General features: G+C 41.9%; 2 protein-coding genes across 5 annotated transcripts; both read right to left on the reverse strand.

The window, feature by feature from the left end:
* Nucleotides 1-909: 909 nt before the first annotated feature.
* LOC135581149 (APETALA2-like protein 3) lies at nucleotides 910-5,498 on the reverse strand. The gene is made up of 10 exons (XM_065110274.1): nucleotides 4,807-5,498; nucleotides 4,686-4,711; nucleotides 4,553-4,583; nucleotides 4,336-4,423; nucleotides 4,104-4,249; nucleotides 3,546-3,590; nucleotides 3,332-3,435; nucleotides 3,092-3,225; nucleotides 2,494-2,598; nucleotides 910-1,571 (listed from the first exon to the last, which is right to left on the reverse strand). The coding sequence occupies exons 1-10, from the start codon at nucleotides 5,295-5,297 to the stop codon at nucleotides 1,377-1,379; spliced, it is 1,365 nt and encodes a 454-aa protein (XP_064966346.1). The 5' UTR covers nucleotides 5,298-5,498; the 3' UTR covers nucleotides 910-1,376.
* A 2,255-nt stretch (nucleotides 5,499-7,753) lies between these two features.
* LOC135613189 (uncharacterized) lies at nucleotides 7,754-14,838 on the reverse strand. Of its 4 annotated transcripts, none has more exons than XM_065110273.1 (3): nucleotides 14,634-14,838; nucleotides 8,397-14,501; nucleotides 7,754-8,069 (listed from the first exon to the last, which is right to left on the reverse strand). In XM_065110273.1, the coding sequence occupies exons 2-3, from the start codon at nucleotides 14,449-14,451 to the stop codon at nucleotides 7,975-7,977; spliced, it is 6,150 nt and encodes a 2,049-aa protein (XP_064966345.1). In that variant the 5' UTR covers nucleotides 14,452-14,501; nucleotides 14,634-14,838; the 3' UTR covers nucleotides 7,754-7,974. The 4 variants fall into 4 exon arrangements, with proteins under 4 accessions (XP_064966345.1, XP_064966342.1, XP_064966343.1 ...); XM_065110270.1 differs by having other exon boundaries at nucleotides 8,397-14,506; XM_065110271.1 differs by having other exon boundaries at nucleotides 8,397-14,540.
* Nucleotides 14,839-14,856: the final 18 nt, after the last annotated feature.

Genomic DNA, 14,856 nt, shown 5'->3' on the forward strand with positions numbered 1-14,856 from the left:
GCGAAGCTGCGCTCGGTGGCGAACGGGGCGGGATGTTAGGGGTTCTTGGTGGTCCCATGGGAGGCGGTTCGTTTTATGTGTGTCCGGTCGGGTCGAGTCGGGCGCGAACGGCCTGATTCGATCTGGTTTAAGCATCAAAACAGTTAATTAGAGATTTTTAAATATAATATTTATATATTTACAAATATTATGATTCGAAGAAATTTCTAATAAAATCGATCGAAAACGGAATAATTCATATTATTTAGCTAAAAAAACTAACTTTATAGCAAAATAAATAAATAAATAAATAAATTTAGATTTAAACAATGCAAACTAAGGCTCCCTTATAGCCGGATGTTGTGAGACCGTATTTAGTTGAGCTTAAATTACTTTTCCATAATGTTTAAGATTGATTTAGTTGTTATTGTTTATATCTGATACGTCAGTGGTTTAGATCTAATCGATGTCCAACTTATAAATTTGTCTTAAAAAGTGATAAAGGATGTTGCAAAATTATGTCAAAAAAGGTGTCCGATCTCTTTAAATCAAATAGTACAGAAGAGACGAATGTTGAGTATTGCAAATCGTCCAATAGAGTGCAAACAAACAATCTATCGATGTGAAATATTGAGTCAGAGCACCAACGTCCATGTTGAAATTATATTTTTTTTTATAAAATATAATGTTAGTATCAATAAAACTACTACTACGACGAAAGGGCATACATATCCCACGTAATAATACAATTTCATGGTGACATTCGGACAGTTTCTATACTCTATAAAATAGTCATATAATTGATCGATTCAGAGATTTAATATATTTCATCCTCTTTTAATTTTTAATATTTTTTATTAATTAATTTATATTGTTCAATATGTTAAAAAGACTAATTATATCATTTCATAATTTTAATGCTCCCACCAGACGAGCCTCCCAAGAGACCATGCGAAAGCAAAGCACAGAGGCCACCCCGGTACACTCCTGGGAAAGGGGAACAACCACCACACCACCAGAGGTACAAGTCACGGTAACCCAAAGCAAGGATAGGGGCGCCGTGACAGTGGGCACGAGTTCAGTCGACTACAAACAAAAGAAGCAGACCCAAGAAAGAAGAGTTCACAGCCTTTTAAAGGCCACACAAGCTGTCGGCAGCAGCAGCAGCAGCAGCAGCGGGGAATAAGCTTTCCTCGTAGATATCCGATGTCGGGTGAGCATCAAATGACAAAAGGAGCGCCTACGACATTTTGACCTTTCACTTCGCAAAGCCATGGAGGCTTATCAAAGCAAATGGTCTCACAAAAGCTGTCACCGATTTGAGTGTCGGCAGACTTTTTAGAAGATGATGTCGTGATCACGGACACAAGTGAGTGCGCGTCATCAAATAATACTAGTTAGTGGTTGCGGATGGAGGAGAATGGAAGTGATGGGTGTTGGGAGGCGGCGGCCATTGTCGTGGCAGTAGAGAATCCTGATGATGCTGCAGAAGAGACCGATTGCAGTGGCGTAGGACTAATTTGCCATGCCCGGATGGGGATGGGGAGGGGTTGTCGGGGCCTAACCTCAGCCTTCGGGTGGTTCCTCTTCTCCTGGATTAATTAAATGACATCCCATTTAGTTCAGCAGAAGTGCAGATGATTCCATCAAAATGCTGCTACCTGCGAGTACAGGGTAGATGATTGCAGAGGTGGCTGGGGACCACCCAGTGGTTCCCAGCTGCCTGCCTCCCTATCCGATCACCTAATCTACCCGCAGATAAGTAAATGGGAAGCGAATAAGCAGAGTTAATAAGGAAACTGTAAAAAGAAATATTTATCCTTATGCATATTTTTTTATAAAGAATAAAACAAAGAAAGAATTATCCAATGTGATATGGACATGTTTAAAAAGTCCATAAATGTTTTAATTAGACGACCACCTGAATCTACTGGTATCAGTAGCAATGAGTTGTAGACAGCAACCTAAACTGACTTTATTAGAAACAAAAGGAAAAAAGAAATATTTAGTCGATCTCAAATAATCGGGACACGTTATTATTATTTAATTTGATGAATGAGCAACAAAAAAAAAAACTCACTTAGACTATAAAAAAAACGTACTAGTTTTAAAACTGTTAACTACAAATCCTTTTCTGTAAAGAGAAAAAGGGTGATGAAGGTTTACGTAAAAAAGATGACAACAAAATATGGCACTCTCACGAAACACAATACACACCTTAAATGCCAAGGCCCTACTCGTTCTCATTGTATCTACCGATTAAATAATGATCGAGAATGTCACTATATGAATGAAGAAAAGTAATCAATGAAATATTTGAATATAGAATGTTGTTTTAGCATTTAGGACTCATAACATATATGCTAGTAGAAAAACATGGCTAGGAAGATGATAGGTTTTAAAGCAAGCTAAACCGTCACAAGGGAAAAAAGACTTATCGGTATTAATATGGATACGGAATGCTAATACGAAGAATTCCAAACAACAGAGACATAACAAATAACAGGATCTTACCTCGATGCTGAAAAAGAAGCTCGGACAAGAAGAGGCCCACGAATGAGGATGCTGAGGTGCCATAGCCAAGCGAGGACCAACGTTCAGATAATTAAGGCTTTCAGCCTACAACAGCAAACAAAAGAGGGCATACCAGTGTCACTTGTTAGAAATGGCCTGTGTATATTATACATTAATGGAAGGTGTGACATGAGATCCATGGATCGCCATTGCGGCATCGAGAATTAGTTAATAAGCATGCAGTACAGAATTAATGCGCTGGCAGGTGCACCACAGTGAGCGAGTCCTCGTCCACAGAACCCAAGCACAGAATACTTTACCCTTTTTATCTCCACCTCCATAATCTTGTAGTATACAAATTCATTTGATAGTCGTTACAGGTACTTCGATTTAACAAGTCACGATTCTCTTTTCATTTTTAGGTGCATCTTATTAGTGACATAATTGCAATGAAATGATTGATGCAGCTAAGTTGTTACTGCAACAGTAGCGAAAAGGAATTAGGATTAGTCAGGAGGGGACTTGTATTAGAAGAAAATACTTATAGCAACATATGACGAAATATTCCAAAAAGAGGAAACGGTGGATGACTATCTACCTGAGAATTTCCAGTTTCCATAGCTTCAAATGAGTGGCAACTGAAATTGGCACCACCTGAATTACCATCCCTCTTTGGATAATGGAGGTTGGGCTGAGATATCCTCAGATTGAGATCAACATCCTCAAAAGCAACTATCACAAATAAAAAAAATCAGTTTCACTTGAAGATTACTTGGAAACATGAAAATGTAGAGAGTACATAAGGTAGACTAGCAAGCACAACATATGCTGATGATACCTTCATTTTCAGGTGCCAGAGATATCTCTCCTTCATAGATGCTCGGCTCAAAATTGGTGATGGCCTCCCTTCCATTGAATTTGATAGCAGCCTTGTCATGTGCCCTGAACACCAAAAGAAGAGGGGAAAAAGAAAGAATAGGTTTTGAGCTCGTAAAATCTACAAATCAAAGGTTCATATTAGAATCCACATGTATGTTGTGATAGAGTCAAACCTTGCAGCCTCTATTTCGCTGTCAAATAAGCCAAGATATATATACCTGCAATGAAAATTCATATTTTGAAATGTTAACACGGTGCTTAGTTTTCTTTTTCAGAAAAAAGAAAGAAACACAAAGGTCTTTTTCACCTACTAGAAATTTTCTTGGGCTTAACAAAAATATGTTCGATATACTTTTACACATTCACCCAGTGTTTCACACTTGTTTGATTGACCACCAAACAAAAAAGAAAAGAAAAAAAACTTTGCTTATTCAAATATTTTATGGCCTCTCTAAAAATTTTCTGCGGGATGGAAAACATCTAGACAGCTTGCTTGTAATTCTCTCTTTTATCTATCATATTTTCTCCTTGCTATTTCTACTGAGAATGATCTCTGTGTCATGTCGCATGGTCATATAACTTGGAGTGATTCCTCAGATCAGATAAAAGAATGATGTCAACTTTAAAGACTGTCAAACCACAGAATATAAATTTAAAAAAATATATGTACATAAAAGAGACAAACTCAAGAACAATTCAAGAAAACATAAAAAACTAAAATAACGTCATACTTTTTGCCAAGGAACTGCCCCATGCGAGCCTCCCAACGACCACATTTGTGGAGAGTCACCCCTCTGTATTTGGAGCTTCCCCTTGCAAATCCAGTACTTTGCCGACGAAGTATATGTACAAATTCTTCCTTGGTTAAATTTCTCAGCTGAAATCCAATCACACGACCAGCATACGTGCCTTTAGCCGCACATATCAATCATATAACTTCAAGATATCTACTTCCACGGTTACCTGCTTCAAATCCTCATCGTAATCACTAAGATTAAAGTTGATGTCAGCATCAAGTCCACGGAACTTGATCGCAGCACGATCATATGCTCTGTAAACGAAATCCATATAATAAATGCAACGTTGTTCTTCACAATGCAATGCAATGCAATGATCCACTGAATACATTAGATATTAAGACCATCAAACCAGATACGAGGGGAGGAGGAAATAAGCAAACCTTGCGGCGGCATGGGCGGTATCGAAGCCTCCTAAAGTTTTCATACAAACAGACCTCGACAGTTAAACCACAGAACACAGATGCGATTAGAAATTTAGCCTCGGATCAAGCGCATATAGAGTTGAATTCTTACCCAGATAAACCTGCTTTCCACAATCCCTGCTCAAAATTAGAGGGAAAAAAGAATCGCCACTTGTAAAACTAGAACACAGTAAACAAGTACAAGGAGCAGAAGAAAGAAAGAATCCGCTTACCAAATGTGGGACTCCCATCTCCCGGTTCTCCGGTAGAAGGTGACTCCACGATACTGTGAACTACGAGACCTCGGTCCTCTTCTGTTCTTCTTCACCTGCTGCCGCCGCTGCAGCACCAGGTTGGCCTCCGGCTCCGCCAAACCACCCGTCGTTCCCTTCCACAAGCCAACAGCGGCAAAGCTCAAAGGCGAGGAGGAGGACGAGTCCACGGCTACGTGAGGCTGCATCGCAGCAACCTCCGCGGCCAGAGGGAACAGCTGCCGCGTGGCCATGCCCGGCTCCGGCGAGACGCATCCCTCCTCCTCGTCAACAACCGGCTCAGCGGGACGACCGAGGACATCGGAACAGAAGACGGAGGCAGCGCCGTTGGAGGAGCGCGCGTCCTCGTCTCCGGCGGCGGCGGTAGCGATGTCGTTGCTCGATGACTCAAAGGAGTAGGGCGCCGCAGCAAGGGAGTCGCCGGGGTAGGCCACATTGAGATCGAATTCCATAATATCTCTCGCGCAATCGATCGAATACTTGACCGAGCACGAATCTCGCCGACAAAGTGCAGAAATCTTGGCGGAATCAGAAGGCGGCCAGGAGCAAATATCTTCGGCGGAAGATATGGTCGCGGAAGGCGATCCGGTCCATTTGCGGAGCGGCGGATCGGTGGGAGGCGAACGAGAGAGCAGACAGAAGACGCGAGACAGGGAGCGACGCACGGTGCGTGAGGACGAACCAAAGTGGAATTATATACTTTTTTATTAACCTCATTTTCGGCTTTTACTAAATATACAAAATATTCTTTTAAATTAATTTATTTATCAATGAGTTATTATTGGGATCGGTTTATTATTATTATTATTATTATTATTATTATTTAACAATGTTTAATCGTTCATATTATTTTATTTCTTTGTATCATTTCTATAAACTGTACTCCTTTATTATTATTATTATTATTATTATTATTTATTTGAAAGGACTATTATAGTGATTTAAATTAATGACCGAAGAAGAAGGTATTGGGAAAATTATTAGCGTGGTCCGCGTCGAACATACTACGATCGATCGATCCGCCACCGTCGGTCGGTCGGTCTTCCGGTTTTCCATTCGTCTTTTTTGTCTTTTTTTGTCGGGAGGACACATCACTGTGCGAGTGCACTTGGCAGATGATAAAAATCTTACGATAAAAAATGTTTGGTGACTTGACGAAATGCGCGATCCACTGTGCAAGTGAGTGAACGTAAAACAATCAACGAATGTAATATAGTGTGTATATCACTTGTTCTATAGATATCGATTAGTTTAATCGATATTATTAACACATATGTATACATACATACCATCTTATGTTTAGAAGGTCAGCTCGAGCTTAATCTTCTTTGGAATGAATATTCTTCCGACACACTACTTGAAGAATCAGTTGGTGATGGATGATCTTTTGGGTTCGGCCTCCATCACCATCACCATCGAAAGGGGGAAGAGCGAAAGAAGTCACCGGGGGAAGACACGCATCTTCTCAAAGAAACAGTTGGGTCATACATACATAGATCCTTCGGGTTTGGCTTCCATCATCGATCATCTTCATCATCATCATCGAAAGGGAGGGGAGGGGGGAGGAAAAGTGGTTCCAGAGAAGCCTACTCCTTCCCTACTCTCCAAATTTATCGAGTAGGTAGGTGATGATGATGATGATGCGAAGGTCCCATCGAGGAGGAGAGGTGTAGAAAGCAATGGTCGGAGAAGAATCCGAAAACAATAATTGCAGGCTCAGAATAGAACAGAATGAATGCTTTGCATGGCCAAGGCTTGGGGTGGGGTGGGGGTCTGCTGCGGCTTCGGATGAAGGTAAGAGTGGCACGAGTTCCTTTGCTGCTGATCCACACACCATCCTTCTTCTTCTTCGGTTGGCTCTGTTTGATGTTCGATGTGATCATACTGCGGTGACAAAACAGCGAAGCAACCATGCATGCATTCGGGCCTTCGCTCCTCGCCTTGTATTGTTTAGCCAAATAATTAATTGTACTCCGCCAACAATTTATTATGAGGCGTTTGTTTCTTGTCTAATAATTGTACGGTTTCCTGACTAACTACCCAGCTAATAATTACAACATGCAATTAATCTACAATAGTACGTGCGTCTGGGATTTGGATTAATCTACAATTAATCGATTAATCTACAATATTTTTTTTTCTACTTGTCATGACACTGCACGTGCGTCTGGGATTTGGATTTGGGTTCTGCGGCCTCCGGCAGCACACGTTACCATGGGTCATATAATCTACAATAGTACCACCAGTAAACTGAATTCCCAAGAACAACATCTCACAAAACTCCTGAAACACACAGTAATGATGTAATCACACGAGTCCAAGATTGAAAAGATGCTGTTAATAGGATAGATAGACACTCTACGTTGACCAAAAGCCTAAGAGAGTAACCCAAAATCCTCGTCGACTCAGTCCATGCAAAATCTCACCGGATCAGATTTAATAACCTCTACTGCTAGGAAGCTTCTGAACCATACAACACTTTTTTTGGGAAGCCGCCTCTGTTCATCCGAAGAGTGCATCCAAGTTCACTAAATAGACTCAACAAGTCATGTGATTAGGATGCAACCGAAAATGAAGAATCGCAAACTAAAACAATCGACCATTCACATGCAGAAAAAGTCACCAACAATCATCTCTTTTGGGCAGGAACAAAAAATATAAAACGATAACATTCTACTGTACAATATCAGCAGCAAACGATCTGACTGCAGAATCAAAAGTGCTACATCTACCAGAGTCGTCAGCCAAAATTTATGTCCATTTGAAAGAATAATGCCATGGAGCACTCCAAGACAGCATCTCATCTCAATGACACTTTTACATTATTTAAGACAAGAATTGGGTCCCACCCATTTGTCACAGGAGAAGGTTTCTTTCTATCGCTAAGACTACACACACAGCAACCAGGTACACAAGGCATTCTCATGTTGATTCTTAAAGGTATATCAATAAGAGCAAAACCGAAGTCAATTGAAAGCATTTTACTTGAGGAGAATCCTCTTCGTGGTAGGGTCAGCTTACATATTTCTACAACATGCACTTGAAGTGCTCCAAATCCATTTTCGACATAAATCACGAGGAAAGGTAGTACCTCAATGTTATATTGGGCATGAAGTCTACTGAGATGATCTAGCCAGCTTGTCCATCCACATCGGTGACTGTTGCAACTGGTTTTTCACTTATGACTTCAATAGCATCCTGGACATTTTCTCTCTCTGCTTGTGCTGAAGCAAAACAAGCATTTGCATGAGCATGTATATTCTTCCAAGCCAATGTTGGGCATCAACAAGACACTGACTAATAAAAGATAAAGAGAAAATAGAATGTCAAGTTTCTACTGAGGCTGCGGTTGGTTTGGGGTTAAGAAGGATTAAACTGGCCAAATGCTCAAGGTTAAGAAGAGTCAAATCAATCATGTCCAATAAGTTTACAGGATAGGTTAAACTTAATCATTTTCTTTGATATCCTAGATAATTGGGTTAGTCAGCTACATTAGAAATCAAACAAAAAGGCGTCAAAATTAGTTTCTGGTGCGAATGGATGAAGATTACCTGAAATGTTGATGCCGTGATCCTCTACAGGTGCAGCGTTACCCTTATCTTCTGGTTTGTTTAGAGAACCATCGACTGTTGATGGATCAAGATTACCAGGAATGGTTGTGCTGCAACTCTCTCTGAGTATCCCATCATTTTTGTCTTGGAAATTGGTGTCTGGAGAAGCATCAAGTGTTGAGAGGTGAAAGTTACCAGCAACATTTGTGATGTCACTTTTGTCTTGGAGACTAATGTCTGGAGAAGCATTACACATTGATGGATAAGGACTAACGGCAAGGCATGTGTTGCTGCTCTCCTCTTGGAGATTTGTCTCTAGAGAAGGATTGGACATTGATGGTTTAGGGTGGCTAGGAATGTCGCTATTCTCTGTGAGAATTACATCACTGTTGTCTTCGAGATTGACATCCAGAGAACCATCAGACATCGGTGGATGAAGGTCTCTGGGAAGGCTGGTGTTGCTATGCTCAAGTACTGCTGCATCATTTTTGTCACGGATATTGGTGTCTAGATAAGGCATTGGTGGATGAAGGTAACTGGGATTATTTGTGCTGCTGTTCTCTGTGGGCATTGCATCACTTGTGTCTTGTAGATTGGCATCTGGAGAACCATCAGACATCAGTGGATGAAGGTCACTGGGAAGGCTGATGTTGCTGTGCTCAAGTACTGCTGCATCGTTTTTGTCAAGGAGATTGGTGTCTAGATACGCATCAGACATTGATGGATGAAAGTTACTGGGATTATTTGCACTGCTATTCTCTGTGCGCACTGCATCACTTTTTTCTTGCAGATTGGTGCCTGGAGAACCATCAAGGTTACTGGGAAGGCTTATGCTGCTATGCTCGAAGACTGCTGTATCATTTTTGTCAAGGAGATTGGTGTCTAGATAAGCATCGGACACTGATGGATGAAGGTTACTGGGATTATTAGCGCTGCTATTCTCTGTGGGCACTGCATCACTTTTTTCTTGTAGATTGGTGTCTGGAGAACCATCAGACATCAGTGGATGAAGGTCACTAAGCTCGAGTACTGCTGCACCATTTTTGTCAAGGAGATTGGTGTCTGCATAAGCGTCAGATATTGATGGATGAAGGTCACTGGGATCATTTGCGCTGCTATTCTCTGTGGGCACTAGATCACTTTTGTCTTGTAGATTGGTGTCTGGACAAGTACTGGACATTGATGGATGAAGATCAACAGGAATGTTTGTGCTGCTACTCCCCATGAGTACCGTATCACTTTTGTCTCGAAGACCGGTGTCAGGAGAAGCAATGGACATTGATGGATGAACATTAGCTGGGGTGTTTAAATTGCTCTTTTCTACTGGTAGTGCATCCGTTTTGTCTAGTTGCTTGGAGTCTGGAAAAGCATCAGGGGTTGATGGAAAATATCTAAGCCGATAACTTAAAAGTGATGGCCCAAAAATGCTATACTTCCCTGCATTGCTGAAAGCGATTTCTGCATCAGCACGTCGCTTAAATACTACTACCACACGGTTGTTCTTCTGCTGCACTTCTGTTGCTGCTTCTTTTAGGGGTCCATAACGACTGAAAATTCTGATCAGATCAGTCTCAGAAGGAAGAGAACTTGATCCATTAAAATTCAAAACCAATGCAGTTGGCATGAACTCATCAACCATCTTCTCTTCCACACTAATTATTGGCCTATCTATTGGTGCTGCTTGCCTTATATTGGGAACTATCTTTCCAACATGAATATGTTCTGCACCTTGCAGAACAGGAACCAGTACAAGAGTCGATGACGTTTGTCCTGAAGACTTCCTCTTCTTTCTCTGACTCCGAGTTTGGGCTTCTCCTTTGCTTTTGGCAGGGCCACTGTGAGAAATCAAGTCAGACCAGTAAGAGTCCTGCATGTGATCGAGTTCTGTCATCTCCAACACAGAAAACTGATTGTCAACTTTCCTTTTCCTACCCCTTCTACCCCCAGTTTTCTCGGGATGCTTCTTTTCACTATAAGAAGTAGAAACACAATAGTCCCTAACTTCAGTAAAGAAACTGATTATAACAGATAAGCAATTGTGTCCTTTCACAGGATCCATTGCTGCTGACCATAGCTGTGATAACATTTCATCAGAAGAGTAATCTTCCCAATTTTCTTTCTTATCTCTTGGGCTCTGCATATTCACATCACTGAAACCATCAGTAACAAAAACATCAAATATACTATCATCCTTGGATACATTCTTCAGAGATGCTTCACTATGACCCTTAAGGATAGGCGGAGCCCCAGTAAGCTGGCTTGCAACACGACGGATGCATTCACCAATCTTAAAAGAACTGCTAATAGCTAATGATGGTAGCTTATTTTGCAGATCTCCTAATGAGTCTAGCCTTTTTTTCTTACCTTTCTCTGAGTCAGATGAGTCAGAGTCAGTAGCCTTGCGCTTCTTGTTAGAATAAAGTGAATCTGATTCATCAACTTTTATTCCAAACTCAGTATTTGCACCATTTGCAAGCTGAGAACATTCAACCTCCATCAGCTCAGATAAGTTCTTTTGTTTTTTGCCATCCTCCAATACATTCTTTTGCTTAGCCATGGAGCTCCACCTTCCTCGTGATTTCAGTTTTCCAAACATCATTTCTGAGACAATAGGACCTGATTGCTCAATGGTAACTTCCATTATCCCTTCCGATTTAGAGTCTGAGATCTCAGCATCATTTTCACTTAATCCACTAATGAACTTGAAAGAAGGAAGTTCAGGATAACCTTTAGACCTGAAAAATGCCTTCAACTGAGCATTCACTATCACAAGCTCTAGACTATCAGTCCCACAATCTGGGAACTTAGCTAAAGCCTTAACATACTCGAGAAGTCTGCCAGGTTGAAAATAGCTTAAGATAGCTGACCTGTCAACATTACAGCCATTGCTATCTTCACGAATCCCAGCATTCTCAACCTTTTGGTCACTACTATTGGCATTAGCTGCTTCAGGGAAACAGGAACAAGTCATTCCCAACCCCATGCGCCTTGCAACCTCATCCAATGCCCCATCGATGGCATCCACAAATACATCTGAATTGCTCTGTTTTTCCATCTGTGAGAAATATGTCTCAAAATGCTTCAATTGGGATTCATCACACCAAGCAAATGTCTTGTCTCCAAAATAGGCTACAAGAAAGTTGTCCTTCTTTTGATGTCTTAAGGCTAAGTCTGATGCATCTGATGGATCAAAAATTTGACCAGGCCACCAAGGATGACTCTTGACTTTACCCCAAACTAGATCAGATGTGCAGAAACTATCCTCGTCCTTAGAAGGCAAGTAGTAACAAGGATGTTCATCACTATTTTCAACAGAAATATTAGGTCTTGTGGCCACATGTTCTACTGCTTGCTTGTCTGTGCCTTTTGAGGTCTCCTGTTCATCAACCACCATTCTCTCATTATCATGTGTACCAGCATCAGGACTGACGTTCAGTATACTTCCCCCTAGAACAAACTCCTGATCTGCTTCTAAATTTCTACCTGTTTCCACATTTTGGCAGAATTCAGTTGTTGGAGATTCATCTTCTTTACAAACATTGTACTCTGTCTCCATGTTTTGAAGACTCCCAGGATAACAATTTTCTCCAATATCATTTGTAAAATGATTGCTAGTGGCCAAAGAACTAACATTTTGGGATTCTGTCTCCTGACTTTCGTTGACAACAACATGAGCAAATTCAATGCCTGAGGGTACATTCTCAATTTGAAATGATTCAGAAGTCCTGGACATGCTGATTTCCACAGACAAATTTACATCCTCCATAAAAGTTTGAGATTCTGTCTCTTGATTATCGTAGAGTAAGTGAATGTCTCCACTGTCTGTTTTTACAACTTGAACATTTGCTGCTGTATCAGGCCCAGTACTAACCAAATCACCGACATCTAGAAGATATTCACCCAATGGATTTTTACCCAAGATGTTTACTTCTTTTGGATCAGTCAGGTCTGAATCTCTTTTATCATCACTTATTTTATCAGTTTTAGAGCGATCAACAAGCAGAGGATCCACCTTCCGTAATTCTTTCTCATGGATATCATTTTCTTTATCCTGTATATTCTGACTTAAGGATGCAAAAGACATCTCTGAGAATGAAGCTCTACCTCCATCAGCATCCAGCAGGGACAGTCTACTGGCCTCTGGTTCCCTGTCCAACTCCTTAGACTCATTGTACTGATTGATCGCCACAGTCAGGATATCTTCTGTTTCATCAACTACAAAAGAAGACTCAACAATAAGTTCTTCATTCTGATCAGTATCGCCAGGTCTAAGAACACCTTCTGATTCATGAAGATGTTTATCAACTTCAGGATGATCCACTGCCTCATTTATCAAATTTTGGTTCTCCTTTACAATAGATAGACCATGCCCAGGGAGTTCATTTCCAATGCCAATCTCCAGAGCATCGACCTGGGTTCTTCTCTGACCACGTGTTCCCCCCGAGCTTTCAGCTTCCACTGAAGCAAGAGTAACAAGTGAATCAGATTCAGCAGCCCCCATTGCACATCTTGCATCTAATGCATTAGCTCCCAGGTCCACCGCTGTAGGTTCCAGATGTATGTCAACAAGATCATGACTAATCACCTGACTTGCAATCTCTATACTTGATATACCCTCTCCAGCAAGTTCTTTTCTGTCACTTTCCGCAACCCCAACCTCTATGTCTCCCTGATCTGCTACACCATCCGGCTTTCCAGCTTCCAACCCTACAACATTCATGGAAGAGTCACACCCTGACAGATATGCTGGGTTAGCAAAACCAGCTTTCAGTTTCTCTTCATCAAGAGAATTTTTCTCAAGTTCAGAAACTATGGATCCCAAAGCACTCACTTCAGGTTGCAGCCGTCCATCAACAATCTTGTTCCCATTTTGAAAAGATAATTGTTTCTCTTTAACTTCAGTTTGATTGGTGATCGCTGAAACCCCATCCTGGATAGCCCCTGGGTCTGATGTATCCACTGACATTTCAACATCATTCCTGCCCATAGCAGCAGTAGTCAGCGTTGGCACACTCTCCACAGTACATTCTGCATTAACCATGCTAACTTCAAGTTTACGAGTGCAACTTGAGCCAACTTCCATCTCTGATGATGATAAATCCAGAACATCCAATTTATCCTGAAGATGCTCATCAATTGAATCACAGTCCACTGCACCATTCACCACATTCTCTTCCTTCTCTTTCTGAGATAGATCATCCTCCACAAGCTCAGTTCTGTTCTCATTCTGCACATAATTATCCTTTTCTCCTACAACTGCTTCATTTTCAAGAAAATGAGATCCATCAACTGTGACCTCATCAAGATTAACAGCATTCGTTGTTCTTGCACCCCCAGTAACATTTTCTATCTCCAAAACATCCATTTGTGCCTCTCCTTGACCTCCAGATCCATTTGCAGCTATCAAACTACTTTGGGTTTCTTCATCTTCTGTGGTAGCAGTTTCACCCTCCCCAAAATTACCACCAGCCATCATATCAATCTCCAGGTATGGTTTCTTTACTGAAGAATCAAATTTCTCAACAGTTTCATCTTCATTTCTGGTATTTTCAAACTCGACTGGCTTGATCCTTCCTGGTACAGTCACAACCTCTTCAGTCACAGCCGTTTCAACAGCAGACACCATTGTGCTCCCTGCCTCGACCGCAGCACATTCCAGCTTCTGATCACCTTGGCATCCGTCAACCAAGGAACGGCTTCCCACCTCATCTTCCACATCGTTTTGCTTCTCCACCCAAATCTCTATATCTCCTCCTACGTCAGCGGCACCACCACAACCAACGACCTCAACCCCAGCTTCCGTCACTTTGTTAGCAGCTGTCACGCCATCGTTATCTGCTGCGACAACCATTGTGGCGTTCTGACCGCCGCACGACGCATCTCCCACCTCTGTCGGACTCGAATCCCCGCCATCCGAATCAGCCAAACACTTGCCGTGTCCATCGCCTCCAGGATCTGAAGCCGGCTCCGCTGCTGCGTCCGTACTTTCTCCCTCCTGCTCCCCGGCGTTCAAGTCGAGGCCTCCGGTCTGCTCCGCTGCCAGCCTCGAAGCCATCGGAGGAGCAAAACCCTAGAGATTACCCCCTCCACCTCTTCACAAATGGCCTAAGCTATCGATATGAAAACAGAAACCCTAAGAACTTCCTGTTCACAAAACAAGACCCTAGAATTCGATATAGATCAAAGAGCGACGGAGAAGGAAGAATTGAGAAGAGGAATCTTTCGAGGGCAAATTACCTGGATTTTGTTTGGCGTCGCGGTGCAGAGGATCGGGATTTTGGAGAGATCGGAAGGGGAAGAGCGGGGCGAGGAGTGGTCGCGGCTTCGGATCAATTATTCCGAGGGGCAGAACCGGGAAACGATTTCATGTGTCCACGGGCTTACCTCTCTCTCTCTCTCCCTCTCTCTCTCTCTCTCTCTCTCTCTCTCTTTACGAGCTGCAGCTAGCCGAGGGCGTGCG

The sequence above is a fragment of the Musa acuminata genome, chromosome BXJ2-5 (genome assembly GCF_036884655.1).
Source record: "Musa acuminata AAA Group cultivar baxijiao chromosome BXJ2-5, Cavendish_Baxijiao_AAA, whole genome shotgun sequence".
Lineage (NCBI taxonomy): Eukaryota > Viridiplantae > Streptophyta > Magnoliopsida > Zingiberales > Musaceae > Musa > Musa acuminata.